This window comes from Watersipora subatra, chromosome 2, assembly GCF_963576615.1.
Source record: "Watersipora subatra chromosome 2, tzWatSuba1.1, whole genome shotgun sequence".
Lineage (NCBI taxonomy): Eukaryota > Metazoa > Bryozoa > Gymnolaemata > Cheilostomatida > Watersiporidae > Watersipora > Watersipora subatra.
The window spans coordinates 76,420,371-76,438,551 of record NC_088709.1 but is presented as its reverse complement, the minus strand read 5'-3'; the positions used below and the strand labels follow the sequence as shown (position 1 = coordinate 76,438,551).

At 35.6% G+C, this 18,181-nt stretch overlaps 1 protein-coding gene across 1 annotated transcript in view; it reads left to right on the top strand.

Moving 5' to 3' along the window:
- LOC137387056 (uncharacterized) overlaps nucleotides 1-18,008 on the top strand; it is a 48,379-nt gene extending 30,371 nt beyond the window's left edge. Inside the window, exons 7-13 of the mRNA XM_068073344.1 lie at nucleotides 9,960-10,117; nucleotides 10,195-10,364; nucleotides 14,184-14,295; nucleotides 14,826-14,998; nucleotides 16,082-16,287; nucleotides 16,374-16,955; nucleotides 17,097-18,008. Of these exons, the coding sequence (XP_067929445.1) occupies nucleotides 9,960-10,117; nucleotides 10,195-10,364; nucleotides 14,184-14,295; nucleotides 14,826-14,998; nucleotides 16,082-16,287; nucleotides 16,374-16,955; nucleotides 17,097-17,387 (1,692 nt within the window). The 3' untranslated portion in view covers nucleotides 17,388-18,008. The remainder of the gene's footprint in view (nucleotides 1-9,959; nucleotides 10,118-10,194; nucleotides 10,365-14,183; nucleotides 14,296-14,825; nucleotides 14,999-16,081; nucleotides 16,288-16,373; nucleotides 16,956-17,096) is intronic.
- The last annotated feature ends 173 nt before the right edge of the window (nucleotides 18,009-18,181 follow it).

Genomic DNA, 18,181 nt, shown 5'->3' with positions numbered 1-18,181 from the left:
TACTACCTCTCATAACATATCATATACTCACTACTACCTCTCATAACACATATATTCACTACTGCCTCTCATAACATATCATATACTCACTACTACTTCTCATAACATATCATATACTCACTACTACCTCTCATAACATATCATATACTCACTACTACCTCTCATAACATATCATATACTCACTACTACTTCTCATAACATATCATATACTCACTACTACCTCTCATAACATATCATATACTCACTACTACCTCTCATAACATATCACATACTCACTACTACTTCTCATAACATATCATATACTCACTACTACCTCTCATAGCATATCATATACTCACTACTACTTCTCATAATATATCATATACTCACTACTACCTCTCATAACATATCATATATTCACTACTACCTCTCATAACACATCATATATTCACTACTGCCTCTCATAACATATCATATACTCACTACTACTTCTCATAACATATCATATACTCACTACTACCTCTCATAACATATCATATACTCACTACTACCTCTCATAACATATCATATACTCACTGCTACCTCTCATAACATATCACATACTCACTACTACTTCTCATAACATATCATATACTCACTACTACCTCTCATAGCATATCATATACTCACTACTACTTCTCATAATATATCATATACTCACTACTACCTCTCATAACATATCATATATTCACTACTACCTCTCATAACACATCATATATTCACTACTGCCTCTCATAACATATCATATACTCACTACTACCTCTCATAACATTTCATATGCTTACTACTACTTCTCATAACATACCATATACTCACTACTACTTCTCATAACATACCATATATTCACTACTACCTCTCATAACATATCATATACTCACTACTACTTCTCATAACATATCATATACTCACTACTACCTCTCATAACATATCCTATACTCACTACTACCTCTCATAACAGATCACATACTCACTACTACTTCTCATAACATATCATATACTCACTACTATCTCTCATAGCATATCATATACTCACTACTACTTCTCATAATATATCATATACTCACTACTACCTCTCATAACATATCATATATTCACTACTACCTCTCATAACACATCATATATTCACTACTGCCTCTCATAACATATCATATACTCACTACTACCTCTCATAACATTTCATATGCTTACTACTACTTCTCATAACATACCATATACTCACTACTACTTCTCATAACATACCATATATTCACTACTACCTCTCATAACATATCATATACTCACTACTACTTCTCATAACATATCATATACTCACTACTACCTCTCATAACATATCCTATACTCACTACTACCTCTCATAACAGATCACATACTCACTACTACTTCTCATAACATATCATATACTCACTACTATCTCTCATAGCATATCATATACTCACTACTACTTCTCATAATATATCATATACTCACTACTACCTCTCATAACATTTCATATGCTTACTACTACTTCTCATAACATACCATATACTCACTACTACTTCTCATAACATATCATATACTCACTACTACCTCTCATAACACATATATTCACTACTGCCTCTCATAACATATCATATACTCACTACTACTTCTCATAACATATCATATACTCAATACTACCTCTCATAACATATCATATACTCACTACTACCTCTCATAACATATCATATACTCACTACTACTTCTCATAACATATCATATACTCACTACTACCGCTCATAACATATCATATACTCACTACTACCTCTCATAACATATCACATACTCACTACTACTTCTCATAACATATCATATACTCACTACTACCTCTCATAGCATATCATATACTCACTACTACTTCTCATAATATATCATATACTCACTACTACCTCTCATAACATATCATATATTCACTACTACCTCTCATAACACATCATATATTCACTACTGCCTCTCATAACATATCATATACTCACTACTACCTCTCATAACATTTCATATGCTTACTACTACTTCTCATAACATACCATATACTCACTACTACTTCTCATAACATATCATATATTCACTACTACCTCTCATAACATATCATATACTCACTACTACCTCTCATAACATATCATATACTCACTACTACCTCTCTTAACACATCATATACTCACTACTACCTCTCATAACACATCATATATTCACTACTGCCTCTCATAACATATCATATACTCACTACTACCTCTCATAACATTTCATATGCTTACTACTACTTCTCATAACATATTATATACTCACTACTATCTCTCATAACATATCATATATTCACTACTACTTCTTATAACATATCATATATTCACTACTACTTCTTATAACATATCATATACTCACTACTACTTCTCATAGCATATCATATACTCACTACTACCTCTCATAACATATCATATACTCACTACTACCTCTCATAACATATCATATACTCACTACTACCTCTCATAACATATCATATACTCCCTACTACCTCTCATAACATATCATATACTCACTACTACTTCTCATAACATATCATATACTCACTACTACCTCTCTTAACACATCATATATTCACTACTGACTCTCATAACATATCATATACTCACTACTACCTCTCATAACATTTCATATGCTTACTACTACTTCTCATAACATATCATATACTCACTACTACCTCTCATAACATATCATATACTCACTACTACCTCTCATAACATATCATATACTCCCTACTACCTCTCATAACATATCATATACTCACTACTACCTCTCATAACATATCATATACTCACTACTACTTCTCATAACATATCATATACTCACTACTACCTCTCTTAACACATCATATATTCACTACTGCCTCTCATAACATATCATATACTCACTACTACCTCTCATAACATTTCATATGCTTACTACTACTTCTCATAACATATCATATACTCACTACTACCTCTCATAACATATCATATACTCACTACTACCTCTCATAACATATCATATACTTACTACTCCCTCTCATAACATATCATATATTCACTATTATTTCTTATAACATATCATATACTCACTACTACTTCTCATAGCATATCATATACTCACTACTACCTCTCATAACACATCATATATTCACCACTGCCTCTCATAACATATCATATACTCACTACTACTTCTCATAACATATCATATACTCACTACTACCTCTCATAACACATCATATGTTCACTACTGCCTCTCATAACATATCATATACTCACTACTATCTCTCATAACATATCATATACTCACTACTACCTCTCATAACATATCATATACTCACTACTACCTCTCATAATATATTATATTGTCACTACTACTTTTCATAACATATCATATGCTCACTACTACCTCTCATAGCATATCATATACTTACTACTACCTCTCATAACATATCATATACTCACTACTACCTCTCATAACACATCATATGTTCACTACTGCCTCTCATAACATATCATATACTCACTACTACCTCTCATAACATTTCATATGCTTACTACTACTTCTCATAACATATCATATACTCACTACTATCTCTCATAACATATCATATACTCACTACTGCCTCTCATAACATATCATACACTCACTACTACCTCTCATAATATATTATATTGTCACTACTACTTTTCATAACATATCATATGCTCACTACTACCTCTCATAGCATATCATATATATAAAGTTCTTTGAACTTTAGAAGTTATTTATCATGCGTGTGTGTATATTTGTATTTAGAGTACTTCCCAAAGTACAACGGTGGTTAGATCTTTTGTTGACTGTGACTTTATTTCCAACCGACCGTGAAACCTGAAAGGTTTTAAAAAACAAATTGATTCACAATCTTTAAAGCAAAATTGCTGTCTGAAGCAGAAAATGTTACGTAAATTACTTGATATCAAATGTTATAACCAGAAATATTAGATAAAAGACAAGTAAACACAAAACATACCTCTGCCATACTCCAGAATATACATATAAGTTTCTTGTCCGTAATATCGTTAAAATAATGTTTCTTTGTCAATGGCACACACGCAACTGACTTGATCGAGCCAGGTGTCAGACAGTCTTTTGTGTAGTTCTTTCGAAATAATGTCTGATGACAGTTTATAGGTGAAATGAGTAAAAAATGTTTATTGAACGACCACCATGGCGAGTGTAAAGGCCTGGAAAACTCATTAAATGTTTGGCGACTCGTGAGAAAAGGCAGCTGTTTTATTGTCTTTGTAAACAGGTCAATCAAGTTGTTCTACAGTCATTTTTTATGGCAAGCGATAATAAGTGCTGTACGTATACATCCTAAGAACTGGTTTATTTTTGTAGATTTCGTGCTTTTGCAAACTTTACAATATACTTACTACTACCTCTCATAACATATCATATACTCACTACTACCTCTCATAACATATCATATGCTCACTACTACTTCTCATAACATATCATATACTCACTACTACCTCTCATAACACATCATATATTCACTACTGCCTCTCATAACATATCATATACTCACTACTACCTCTCATAACATTTCATATGCTTACTACTACTTCTCATAACATATCATATACTCACTACTACTTCTCATAACATATCATATATTCGCTACTACCTCTCATAACATAACATATACTCACTACTACCTCTCATAACATATCATATACTCACTACTACTTCTCATAGCATATCATATACTCACTACTACCTCTCATAACACATCATATATTCACTACTGCCTCTCATAACATATCATATACTCACTACTACCTCTCATAACATTTCATATGCTTACTAATACCTCTCATAACACATCATATATTCACTACTGCCTCTCATAACATATCATATACTCACTACTACTTCTCATAACATATCATATACTCACTACTACCTCTCATAACACATCATATATTCACTACTGCCTCTCATAACATATCATATACTCACTACTACCTCTCATAACATTTCATATGCTTACTACTACTTCTCATAACATATCATATACTCACTACTACCTCTCATAACATATCATATACTCACTACTACCTCTCATAACACATATATTCACTACTGCCTCTCATAACATATCATATACTCACTACTACCTCTCATAACATATCATATACTCACTACTACCTCTCATAACATATCATATACTCACTACTACTTCTCATAACATATCATATACTCACTACTACCTCTCATAACATATCATATACTCACTACTACCTCTCATAACATATCACATACTCACTACTACTTCTCATAACATATCATATACTCACTACTACCTCTCATAGCATATCATATACTCACTACTACTTCTCATAATATATCATATACTCACTACTACCTCTCATAACATATCATATATTCACTACTACCTCTCATAACACATCATATATTCACTACTGCCTCTCATAACATATCATATACTCACTACTACTTCTAATAACATATCATATACTCACTACTACCTCTCATAACATATCATATACTCACTACTACCTCTCATAACATATCATATACTCACTACTACCTCTCATAACATATCACATACTCACTACTACTTCTCATAACATATCATATACTCACTACTACCTCTCATAGCATATCATATATTCACTACTACTTCTCATAATATATCATATACTCACTACTACCTCTCATAGCATATCATATATTCACTACTACCTCTCATAACACATCATATATTCACTACTGCCTCTCATAACATATCATATACTCACTACTACCTCTCATAACATTTCATATGCTTACTACTACTTCTCATAACATACCATATACTCACTACTACTTCTCATAACATACCATATATTCACTACTACCTCTCATAACATATCATATACTCATTACTACTTCTCATAACATATCATATACTCACTACTACCTCTCATAACATATCCTATACTCACTACTACCTCTCATAACATATCACATACTCACTACTACTTCTCATAACATATCATATACTCACTACTACCTCTCATAGCATATCATATACTCACCACTACTTCTCATAATATATCATATACTCACTACTACCTCTCATAACATATCATATATTCACTACTACCTCTCATAACACATCATATATTCACTACTGCCTCTCATAACATATCATATACTCACTACTACCTCTCATAACATTTCATATGCTTACTACCACTTCTCATAACATACCATATACTCACTACTACTTCTCATAACATATCATATACTCACTACTACCTCTCATAACACATATATTCACTACTGCCTCTCATAACATATCATATACTCACTACTACTTCTCATAACATATCATATACTCACTACTACCTCTCATAACATATCATATACTCACTACTACCTCTCATAACATATCATATACTCACTACTACTTCTCATAACATATCATATACTCACTACTACCTCTCATAACATATCATATACTCACTACTACCTCTCATAACATATCACATACTCACTACTACTTCTCATAAGATATCATATACTCACTACTACCTCTCATAGCATATCATATACTCACTACTACTTCTCATAATATATCATATACTCACTACTACCTCTCATAACATATCATATATTCACTACTACCTCTCATAACACATCATATATTCACTACTGCCTCTCATAACATATCATATACTCACTACTACCTCCCATAACATTTCATATGCTTACTACTACTTCTCATAACATATCATATATTCACTACTACCTCTCATAACATATCATATACTCACTACTACCTCTCATAACATATCATATACTCACTACTACCTCTCTTAACACATCATATACTCACTACTACCTCTCTTAACACATCATATACTCACTACTACCTCTCATAACACATCATATATTCACTACTGCCTCTCATAACATATCATATACTCACTACTACCTCTCATAACATTTCATATGCTTACTACTACTTCTCATAACATATTATATACTCACTACTATCTCTCATAACATATCATATATTCACTACTACTTCTTATAACATATCATATACTCACTACTACTTCTCATAGCATATCATATACTCACTACTACCTCTCATAACATATCATATACTCACTACTACCTCTCATAACATATCATATACTCACTACTACCTCTCATAACATATCATATACTCCCTACTACCTCTCATAACATATCATATACTCACTACTACCTCTCATAACATATCATATACTCACTACTACTTCTCATAACATATCATATACTCACTACTACCTCTCTTAACACATCATATATTCACTACTGCCTCTCATAACATATCATATACTCACTACTACCTCTCATAACATTTCATATGCTTACTACTACTTCTCATAACATATCATATACTCACTACTACCTCTCATAACATATCATATACTCACTACTACCTCTCATAACATATCATATACTTACTACTCCCTCTCATAACATATCATATATTCACTATTATTTCTTATAACATATCATATACTCACTACTACTTCTCATAGCATATCATATACTCACTACTACCTCTCATAACACATCATATATTCACCACTGCCTCTCATAACATATCATATACTCACTACTACTTCTCATAACATATCATATACTCACTACTACCTCTCATAACACATCATATGTTCACTACTGCCTCTCATAACATATCATATACTCACTACTATCTCTCATAACATATCATATACTCACTACTACCTCTCATAACATATCATATACTCACTACTACCTCTCATAATATATTATATTGTCACTACTACTTTTCATAACATATCATATGCTCACTACTACCTCTCATAGCATATCATATACTTACTACTACCTCTCATAACATATCATATACTCACTACTACCTCTCATAACATATCATATGCTCACTACTACTTCTTATAACATATCATATACTCACTACTACTTTTCATAACATATCATATACTCACTACTACTTCTCATAACATATCATATATTCACTACTACTTCTTATAACATATCATATACTCACTACTACTTTTCATAACATATCATATACTCACTACTATCTCTCATAGCATATCATATACCCACTACTACCTCTCATAACATATCATATACTCACTACTACTTCTCATAACATATCATATACTCACTACTACCTCTCATAACACCATATACTTACTACTACCTCTCATAACACATTATATACTCACTACTACTTTTCATAACATATCATATACTCACTACTACCTCTCATAATATATCATATTGTCATTACTACTTCTCATAACATATCATATGCTCACTACTACCTCTCATAACATATCACATACTCACTACTACCTCTCATAACATATCATATACTCTCTACTACCTCTCATAACATATCATATACTTACTACTACTTCTTATAACATATCATATACTCACTACTACCTCTCATAACATATCATATACTCACTACTACCTCTCATAACATATCATATACTCACTACTATCTCTCATAACATATCATATACTCACTACTACCTCTCTTAACACATCATATATTCACTACTGCCTCTCATAACATATCATATACTCACTACTACCTCTCATAACATTTCATATGCTTACTACTACTTCTCATAACATATCATATACTCACTACTACCTCTCATAACATATCATATACTCACTACTACCTCTCATAACATATCATATACTCACCACTACCTCTCATAACATATCATATACTCACTACTACCTCTCTTAACATATCATATACTCACTACTACCTCTCATAGCATATCATATACTCACTACTACCTCTCATAACACATCATATACTCACTACTACCTCTCATAACATACCATATGCTTACTACTACCTCTCATAACATATCATATGCTTACTACTATTTCCCATAACATATCTTATGCTCACTACTACTTCTTATAACATATCTTATACTCACTACTACTTTTCATAACATATCATATACTCACTACTACTTCTCATAACATATCATATATTCACTACTACTTCTTATAACATATCATATACTCACTACTACCTCTCATAGCATATCATATACTCACTACTACCTCTCATAACACATCATATACTCACTACTACCTCTCATAACATATCATATGCTTACTACTACCTCTCATAACATATCATATGCTTACTACTACCTCTCATAACATATCATATGCTCACTACTACTTCTTATAACATATCATATATTCACTACTACCTCTCATAACACCATATACTTACTACTACCTCTCATAGCATATCGTATACTCATTACTACCTCTCATAACATTTCATATACTCACTACTACCTCTCATTACACATCATATACTCACTACTACCTCTCATAACATATCATATGCTTACTACTACCTCTCATAACATATCATATGCTTACTACTACCTCTCATAACATATCATATGCTCACTACTACTTCTTATAACATATCATATACTCACTACTACTTCTCATAACATATCATATCCTTACTACTACTTCTTATAACATATCATATACTTACTACTGCCTCTCATAACATATCATATACTCACTACTACCTCTCATAACATATCATATACTCACTACTACCTCTCATAACATATCATATACTCACTACTACTTCTCATAACATATCATATACTTACTACTACCTCTCATAACATATCATATACTCACTACTACCTCTCATAGCATATCATGTACTCACTACTACCTCTCATAGCATATGCTTACTATCCCCTTCCATGACATGTTGCGTTTTCTGTACAGTTCCCATCAAGAGCACATCTCCTCTTTGCACTTATCAATGTGCTGTTGAACTTTTTCTGCAGCTTGAATATGATGGAGACAAAGAGAAACTTTCTAAAGCACTAATAGATGATTTACAAGATCCCAGTCTTGGGTTTATCGCTCGTCTTGTTACTAATGAAGATATCAGAATTATCGGATCACTCGCTAACATGGATAGAGATATCCACACACTAGAAAGGTGAGCATGCTAAAGTCACTAATAATGCTCAATCTGCTGAGTTTTATTCCCGATCTCAATTTGTGCTTCTTATTTAGCTACATCTATGACTATAAAAAGACAAACCCTGCTCAGACTGTGACTGAGAAACGACAGGCAGACATTAAACTCTCCAATGGAACTCTGGTGTCTATCGTGGAAGGAGACCTGACCAAGATGAAGTTTGATGCTGTCGTCAGCTCCTCTTCCATGGACTTATCACATCAATGTAAGTCAGTATTAGTAGCTAGTTAATCGTTCCTAGACAGATTTACAAATTCCGTTGTACTTGACGGTTCATCACCTCAGAGCTATTCAACTGAAAGGCAGGATCTGAATTTCTTCATCTAGGCCAACTCTGTGCATTTGAGCGCAATCAGATAAAACCCGAAGCCATTACTCATCTCAGCTATTTTTTGGCACCAAACCACGTTTTAAAATCTTCAGAGGCGTATATATTTTTTACAAGGGATGTTATTAAGATTTCTGAAAAGCATTTGCAATATTGAGTCTAATAGTGTCTAATTTATTTGCACAGCGCTATTGTTGATTTTTTTTTTTTCATTATCAAGTTTGGTTTTATATTTCATTATTCATCATCTTGGTTAGTGTGTTTGACTATTTTCACATGTCTGATGCAATTTGAGTTTTACAAGTATCATTCTTAACAAATTGCGATCATCTTAGAAATTTTAAACCTGCGTTCTACTAGTCCATTCAAAACCTTTGATGAAACACATGAGACATTTACTAATTATCTTGAAAGATTTGAAACGTACGCCGATGCAAACAACATTGATGGAGATATGAAGACAGCCATTTTCCTTAGCTTGATTGGACTGAAAATGTACAAGATATTGCACGACCCCATGACTCTGAGTGAACCTAAAGGCATTACTTTTGCACAGATATCTATGCTAATAACAGAATACTTATCGCCAGCTCTCCTTGAGATAACTTATAGATTTCTCTAATGTCAATGGCAGCTCAGTGAATCTGTTTACGATTATGCGGCTCAATTAAAGCTGATGTCGGAGCATTGTAACTTTGGCGCAGCTTACATGGAGCGGGTCTTGTGTGACTGATCCTGGCATAGGATCTGATGCGGTCTTAAAGAAACTACTAGATGAAGCCGTTCTCACTTTGACATGTGTTGTCGGGTTGGCACATGGAATGGAGCAAACTGAAAAGGACATGAATGAGAGGACGTAGCAAAACATATATAGTCACATGGCAGCCTCACAGCACCTAAGCTATGCCGGTCACGTGACAGTATTGAACATGTCTGCAAACTTTGTCCTCACCTCCAAAATTAGTGCTACAACTATGGTATCAAAGGCTATTTACAGGCAGTATGTATGAGAAAAAACACCAAAATGCGCACTCGACTCAAAATGGGAGCACAAAAAAACGCATGCAGTAACCAATGAAGACTAGAGATAGCACAAATAACTCATTTTAAGCAATCACTCCAGATATTTTCCCATCATGCTGACCATATACGTTAATGGCCAACCTCTGGAGATGGAATTTAGCACAGGCTCAAGTATATCAACAATGCCGATCTCAGCATACCGCCAGTTGTGTCCTAACATACCCTTAGACAAAACTCCCACTTTATATAAGCCCTATGGAATCTCTGCCGGTATTGTACTTTGTGGTATGCTAAAGACGACAGTCACATATGGCGAGCATTAGAAGATGACATGTATCTTTGTGTTGGACCGGGAAGAAGTCCTCTTCTTTGGCCGTGAGTGGCTGCAACACTTCCAATTGGACTGGAGGACCATCAAATAGTCAACCCATCATGTCAGCACTGATCAAGACGTGTTGGCGTCATTGGTCCAAAGTATCTATGGATGTACCTTTTGCCAGAACAGGTTGAAAGAGAGATAAACAATCCTTTGAAAGACATTGTCATCTCACCTGTTAAACAAAGGAAATGGGCGAGTCCAGTAGTGCCTGTCATAAAACCCATGAGCCATCTGTTGCTGTGGTGATTTCATGGTGACATTCTATTCCCAGCTGGGATTGAGTGTCACATTGAAATTTCTTGAGTAGACTCATACCCTATGGTATCTATCGAAGGCTTTCAGAAGGCTTTGAACGAGGGAACTCTGTTTTCAAAACTGGATCTTTTACGTGCATTTTCCCAAATCAAGCTAGTTGAGGAATCAAAACATTTTGCGACTATCACTACTCATAAAAGGCTATTCTAGTATAATCTTCTCTCATATGGGATTACTCATGCCATTCAATAAAGAGCCTTGGAAGGGTTATTACAGAACTTGCCATGGGCATTGTGCTATCAATATGACATATTTATCACAGGCATGTCTCAAGATGATCACCTTGAAATACTGCATGTGATGGTAAGCGCTCTACATGAGCACGGCCTCTGCCTGAACGAAGACAAATGTGCACTCCTACAACCATCTGTAATCTATTTGAGACAATGCATAGATAAGGATGGCCTGCACTTAACCACTGGTGAGGTTTCAGCAGCGCGAGAAGCACTATCAAATATCGGAGAGCCACGCTCCTTCATTGGACTTGTCAACTTGTATTAGAAGTTTCTTCCTGACCTGATTTCTCACATACATCATTGCACCGACTGATAGTCAAACAAACACCCTGAAAATGGTCACCTACCTGTGAAGAGGCATCTCAGAAAGTCAAGCTGATGCTCTCTACAGATTGAGTACTAACACCCTGTGACACTAACAAAACTCTTCTTCTTGCTTGTGACTCTTCAGCTTATGGTCCGAGAGTGGTTCTTTCACATATCTTTCCTGATGGTCAAGAGAGACCAGTTGCATTTGCATCCCCTACGCTGATTTTTAATGAAACTAATCATGCCCAGATCGACAGGGAGGCAAATGGGTCACCAAATTTCACATATACTTGTATGGTAGACATTCCAACTTTTTAACAGACCATGAACCCCTAAAACCATCCTAAGACCCAAGACAGGGGTCTCACTAATAACCGCCATGAGGATGCAGAGGTGGGTAGCTGTTCTGACTGCCTACAACTATGACATCAAATACAAGTGCTCCGGAGATCATGCCAATGCACTGCTATGTCACGCCTGCCACATTCTTGTCATTACACTCGCAGTGAGCAATAAAAAATGTTTCACTTAGACCATCTCTCCACACTACCGGTGACCTTTACGTATGTCTGCAGGAAGACCGAAAAAGATAAAACTTTTAGCCAAGTGTATCATCTTAGCATCTTAGCCAATGTAAAATTACCAGGTACACCCTAGGGGCTCAGATGTGATACCTATCATGCCAGACCAACTCAACCAGGTAGTTGCCAGGTACCATAGTGCAAGCCATTGGACAATATATGGATTGAGTACAAACTGCTGCTGAAGGCCAACTATGTGTCTGGAAACACCAGGACCAGTTACGCTAGAGGGACATGGCACCTTACACCATGGTAGACTTCTCATTTGTCGGGAGACGCCAGCACCAATTATGCCCGGGAAACACAATACCTTACACCACAACAGACCCATTGCCTAATATTGACAGTTCTAACCATGCTAACTAAACCCCAATTCAGAACCCCGCTAGTATTGTATCAGACTGATGTTAACTCCGCCACTCCAGACACCCTATCGGAAACTCTCGCCCAAGCTGCATTGATACCTGACTTATCTCCAACTGTCTGATGTTCTTGTTGAACACGATGATCCCTGCTTATCTTAAAGATTATGAATCACAGACTGGCCTGCCAGAATCGTACATGACACTTTTCTTTGAGAGGAAAAAATGTTATGCGCTTGTTTTTTTACTTTGTTTGTGTTGTTTGACTTGCTTTGTTTTCTGTCATATGTACCCGTGTGCAATTGAGCATTTCTGTTCTAGGTAATAGAAGACAATTGCAAAGCAACATCAAGACTATCAATTTATCAAGCGTAAATAACCACAACCACAATAAATAGTTTTATATGTGACCATTTCATTGCCTCTAAGTGTGTCTAAAAACCATAGGACATTTTATTTTGCTTGTTGATAATCTGGTTGCTCTTTTGCAGATGGTGTTAGTAGAGCGATAGCATTAGCCTGTGGTCAAAGATTTCAAACTCAAGGAAACGAATTTGTTGACAGACGGGGAATTTTCAGAGAAGGAGAGACTTGGGGTCAACTGTAAGTTTTTTGTATTATTCTTTTGTTTCAGACTTGTGAAAATCAGTGATAGACTATTTTTTGGTTGAAGTTGAACTTGGTGAATCATTGTTCTGCGAATTTTATTACCCTGAAAAATGTAATACATCAATTGCTAACGCGATATAAATTTGAGAGAATTAATCTAGTCAGGGAAATGTTCTACAATCAGTGTCTCATGACAAGCTTTCTCGCATCACCTTCTCATTGTTGTTCAGGCTCAAATGCAAGTGTAAAGTTTTTAGTGTAAAGATACAGTTCTCTTTAGTGTAAAGATAGAGAAAGGAAGACAACTTGTAGTGTGGTCTATATTTACACTTTAAATATGACATTGGTTAGCTGTGAGTGCCCTCCCTCTCCTGCCATTACAAATGAATGGGTTCCACTTGTTATTCACGCTTGTGATACGCTGATTGGTTCATTTACCAAAGTAGATTTCCTCATCTATGCAATATAGTGGCAGATGTAACAGTAGTTGTGTCACTTCTAATCTAACAAAATCACTTTGACAGGGCTGATGGCGATTTAGCGCGCAATGGTGTGTCCTATGTCATCCATGCGATAGCCCCATCACCTGAGAAAGGTCGAGATGTCAGTCCACTTTTAGTGAAGACTATCAGCAATACCCTCAATGAGGTTGAAAAGTTAAAATGCAAAACTGTGGCTTTTCCTGCTATTTGTGCAGGTGAGTTAGTAAATCATTTTGGCCATGTTAGTCTTGCTCAGCATTGTGACATGTTCGAGGAGCTTGAATGTTAATTACTTTAATGATTGGTCACACTTAGTTGCACTTATTGGTTTACAGGCTGTAATATGTCTATCTTGTCTAACGCGTGGGAAGGATGAACTGGAAACTTGAGTAACTTAAACCATAACTGCCACGAACAGCTGTTTTTGTTTTTTCCAGGTAAATCAGACACTCTGATTCCGAATTTGTGCTCAAAATAAAGATTGGTTCACTAACTTTCAAAGTCATGAAGATTTTTTTACGGCATTTCAATATCGGTCTTGCAAACGACACAATCGACACAACAAGCTCCGCCCATAAATATGTGATTGTTGAAAAATGCGATTTTATCACAAGCTAGCTTATCGCGCTTGTTTGAGCTGATTTTTCTCGGAGTTCAGCCTATTAAACACCCTGTAACAAGCTACAAGCATTGTTAAATAGCTTATCTTCCTTTCAAAAAAGCCTTAGAATATTTTAAAGGCTGAATTTAGAGAATTTTATATTAGAATTTACATATTTATGGGCGGAGCTTGTTGTGTCGATTGTGTCGTTTGCGAGACCAATATTGTTCGTGGCAGTTATAGTTTAAATAGATGAAATGAGTTCCAGTTTGAATGCAGTAACTGGAGCAGAAAGTTTTCAAGTAATTCTACGATGTTATGTGGGATTTTTTGTTAACGTATTAACATAGTTTACAGCATTCCCACAACATTCCCTTTCCAATTGTGTATATAATGACGTTTGTATTCGAGTCTACAGCTCATAACTTACAATATAACTTTAGACCTTACATCTTATGGTCTTATATTATTACATATATCATGGGTGTTCACATTGGTACCTGCAGTGACTGCTACTGGACTATATCTTACGGTCTTATATTATGACAGTTATCATGGGTGTTCATATCGGTACCTGCAGTGACTGCTACTGGACTATATCTTATGGTCTTATATTATTGCAGGTATCATGGGTGTTCATATCGGTACCTGCAGTGACTGCTACTGGACTATATCTTACGGTCTTATATTATTGCAGGTATCATGGGTGTTCCCATCAGTACCTGCGCTGAATGCTACTGGACTGCTTTGGAAAAGTTCTCATCCTTACACCCCAGGGCTCGTCTGCAGCATATCCGCTTTGTTGTTAATGATGCTGGTTTTGTGATCGATCTCTACAACGCTATGTACAACTTGTTCATGGAAAGAAAAGCTAACGTCTTTAGTCGGCCCCAACCGTTGGAGGTAAAGTCACTGTGTTGTTTTCATTAAAATTCCTGTAATGACAATCTAAATTAATATATTAAGTTAAATTTTGTTCTTTATTATAGATTTCAGGTGCTGCTGCTTACCCAGGGGCAGCTGCTAGGGTTACCATCAACTCATCTTCTGCAACAGCTAATCACCGTTATTCACCGACATCACCCTTAGACAAGACCTATGGGGATTATGGGTACAGCAATACCACAGGGTCGGCTAATGATTCGTCCTACGAACTCTCCCCAGTGCATCAAGTACGCTCTGACAGGCATCGCTCTACATCTATCTCGGCAAAAAGATCATCAGTGGCCGGTGCTACTGGAGGCAGTCAATATAAGGCGACTACCAGAGCCAGTTCTTCTGTCACAAAGTCTATGCTTAGCAGGAATGAGTGTCCCATTTGCCTGGATGAGCTAAAGGATTATGAGACTCTGCCATGCACTCACAGGTTCTGTAAAGGCTGCATCAAACAGTTGATTGAAACTACCAAGACTAATCAGTGCCCAACATGCAGGAAACCATTCAGAACGGCTGAAGGAAAACAGCCAAAAGGAGGACGAATGAGCACTACCAGATCCCCCCTTTCCCTTCCAGGGTATGAAAAACATGGAAGCATAGTCATCACTTATGACATTCCAGGAGGTGTACAAGGAGTGAGTAGTTAACTTTTTGTAATTGATATTCATTGGGTTACTTTTCACAATATCAGACGGCTTCATCGTATGGTTAGTTTTAGAAAGACCTGCATTTTGCTTAAGGCTGTGACAGGTTACCAATTAATTTCATTTTTGCAGCCTGAGCACCCTCATCCGGGAAAGCGGTATCAGGGAACAAATCGTAAAGCCTTTCTGCCAGATAATGTCAAGGGACGCAAAGCCGCAAAGCTTTTGAAAAAAGCTTTTGATCAAAGACTTGTTTTCACTGTTGGACAATCAGTCACAACTGGGCAAGACGACTGCGTAGTATGGAATGACATCCATCATAAGACGAGCATGAGAGGAGGCCCATCCAACTATGGGTATCCCGACTCAGACTACCTCACTAGACTTATCGATGATTTGAAAGCCAGAGGTATTGCTGACTAGTTTTATGCTTGAAAAGTTTGAGAAAGTTCTGTCTTTATGAAAGCTGGATTTGGGTGCTTTCGTTCCAAACCCTTTCAAAACTCTTATCAGCCCTTACAAACAACAGTTGGGTCCTCGGTGTATCTATACACACGGAGTTGTGCCATTTCCAGCTTATGAACAGCTTGACTCTATCGATTAGAAAAAGACCTATGAACGAATTAATTAAAAAGATTTTAAGGGTTTTGATAATATACCGAGTGAGTTGCATTTAAAGCCAATGAGGCCTCTATGACTCGATTTGCCATGTCCAATCATATACACCAATCAGAATTAGTGCTACTGTAATTGTTCTATAATTGCCAAGGGTATACATAACCTCTATGCATATCCCCATGCATATCCCTATGCATAGGGAGTCCGAAAACACGCTCACTCTTCGTTTTCTCAGCATTTGATAGATGTAGCACCCTACTCAGACCTGGCAGCTCTTTTTTATCGAATACTTTTAAATAGTCTGCTAACTTTGCTTTAAAATGTTTGTTTCTATTTATTCATTGCTGTTGCAAGTACAATCCATGATACGGTGCAAAAGAGTTGAGATTTATTTCTCAATTCCGCTGTGATATCGTCTGGCTTGGCTAGCTGTAGTTTTATCTTTTTTAGCTATTGTTTGTTGTGAGTGAAAAATAAATGATACTAAAACACCTATGTACTTTTCATTACGGAACACGCGGTAGAAAACCTTTTTAGAACCATCTTTTTTTGTCATTTAACAGATAGGCCTGTTGTTAGATAGAATGTTACAGGAACTG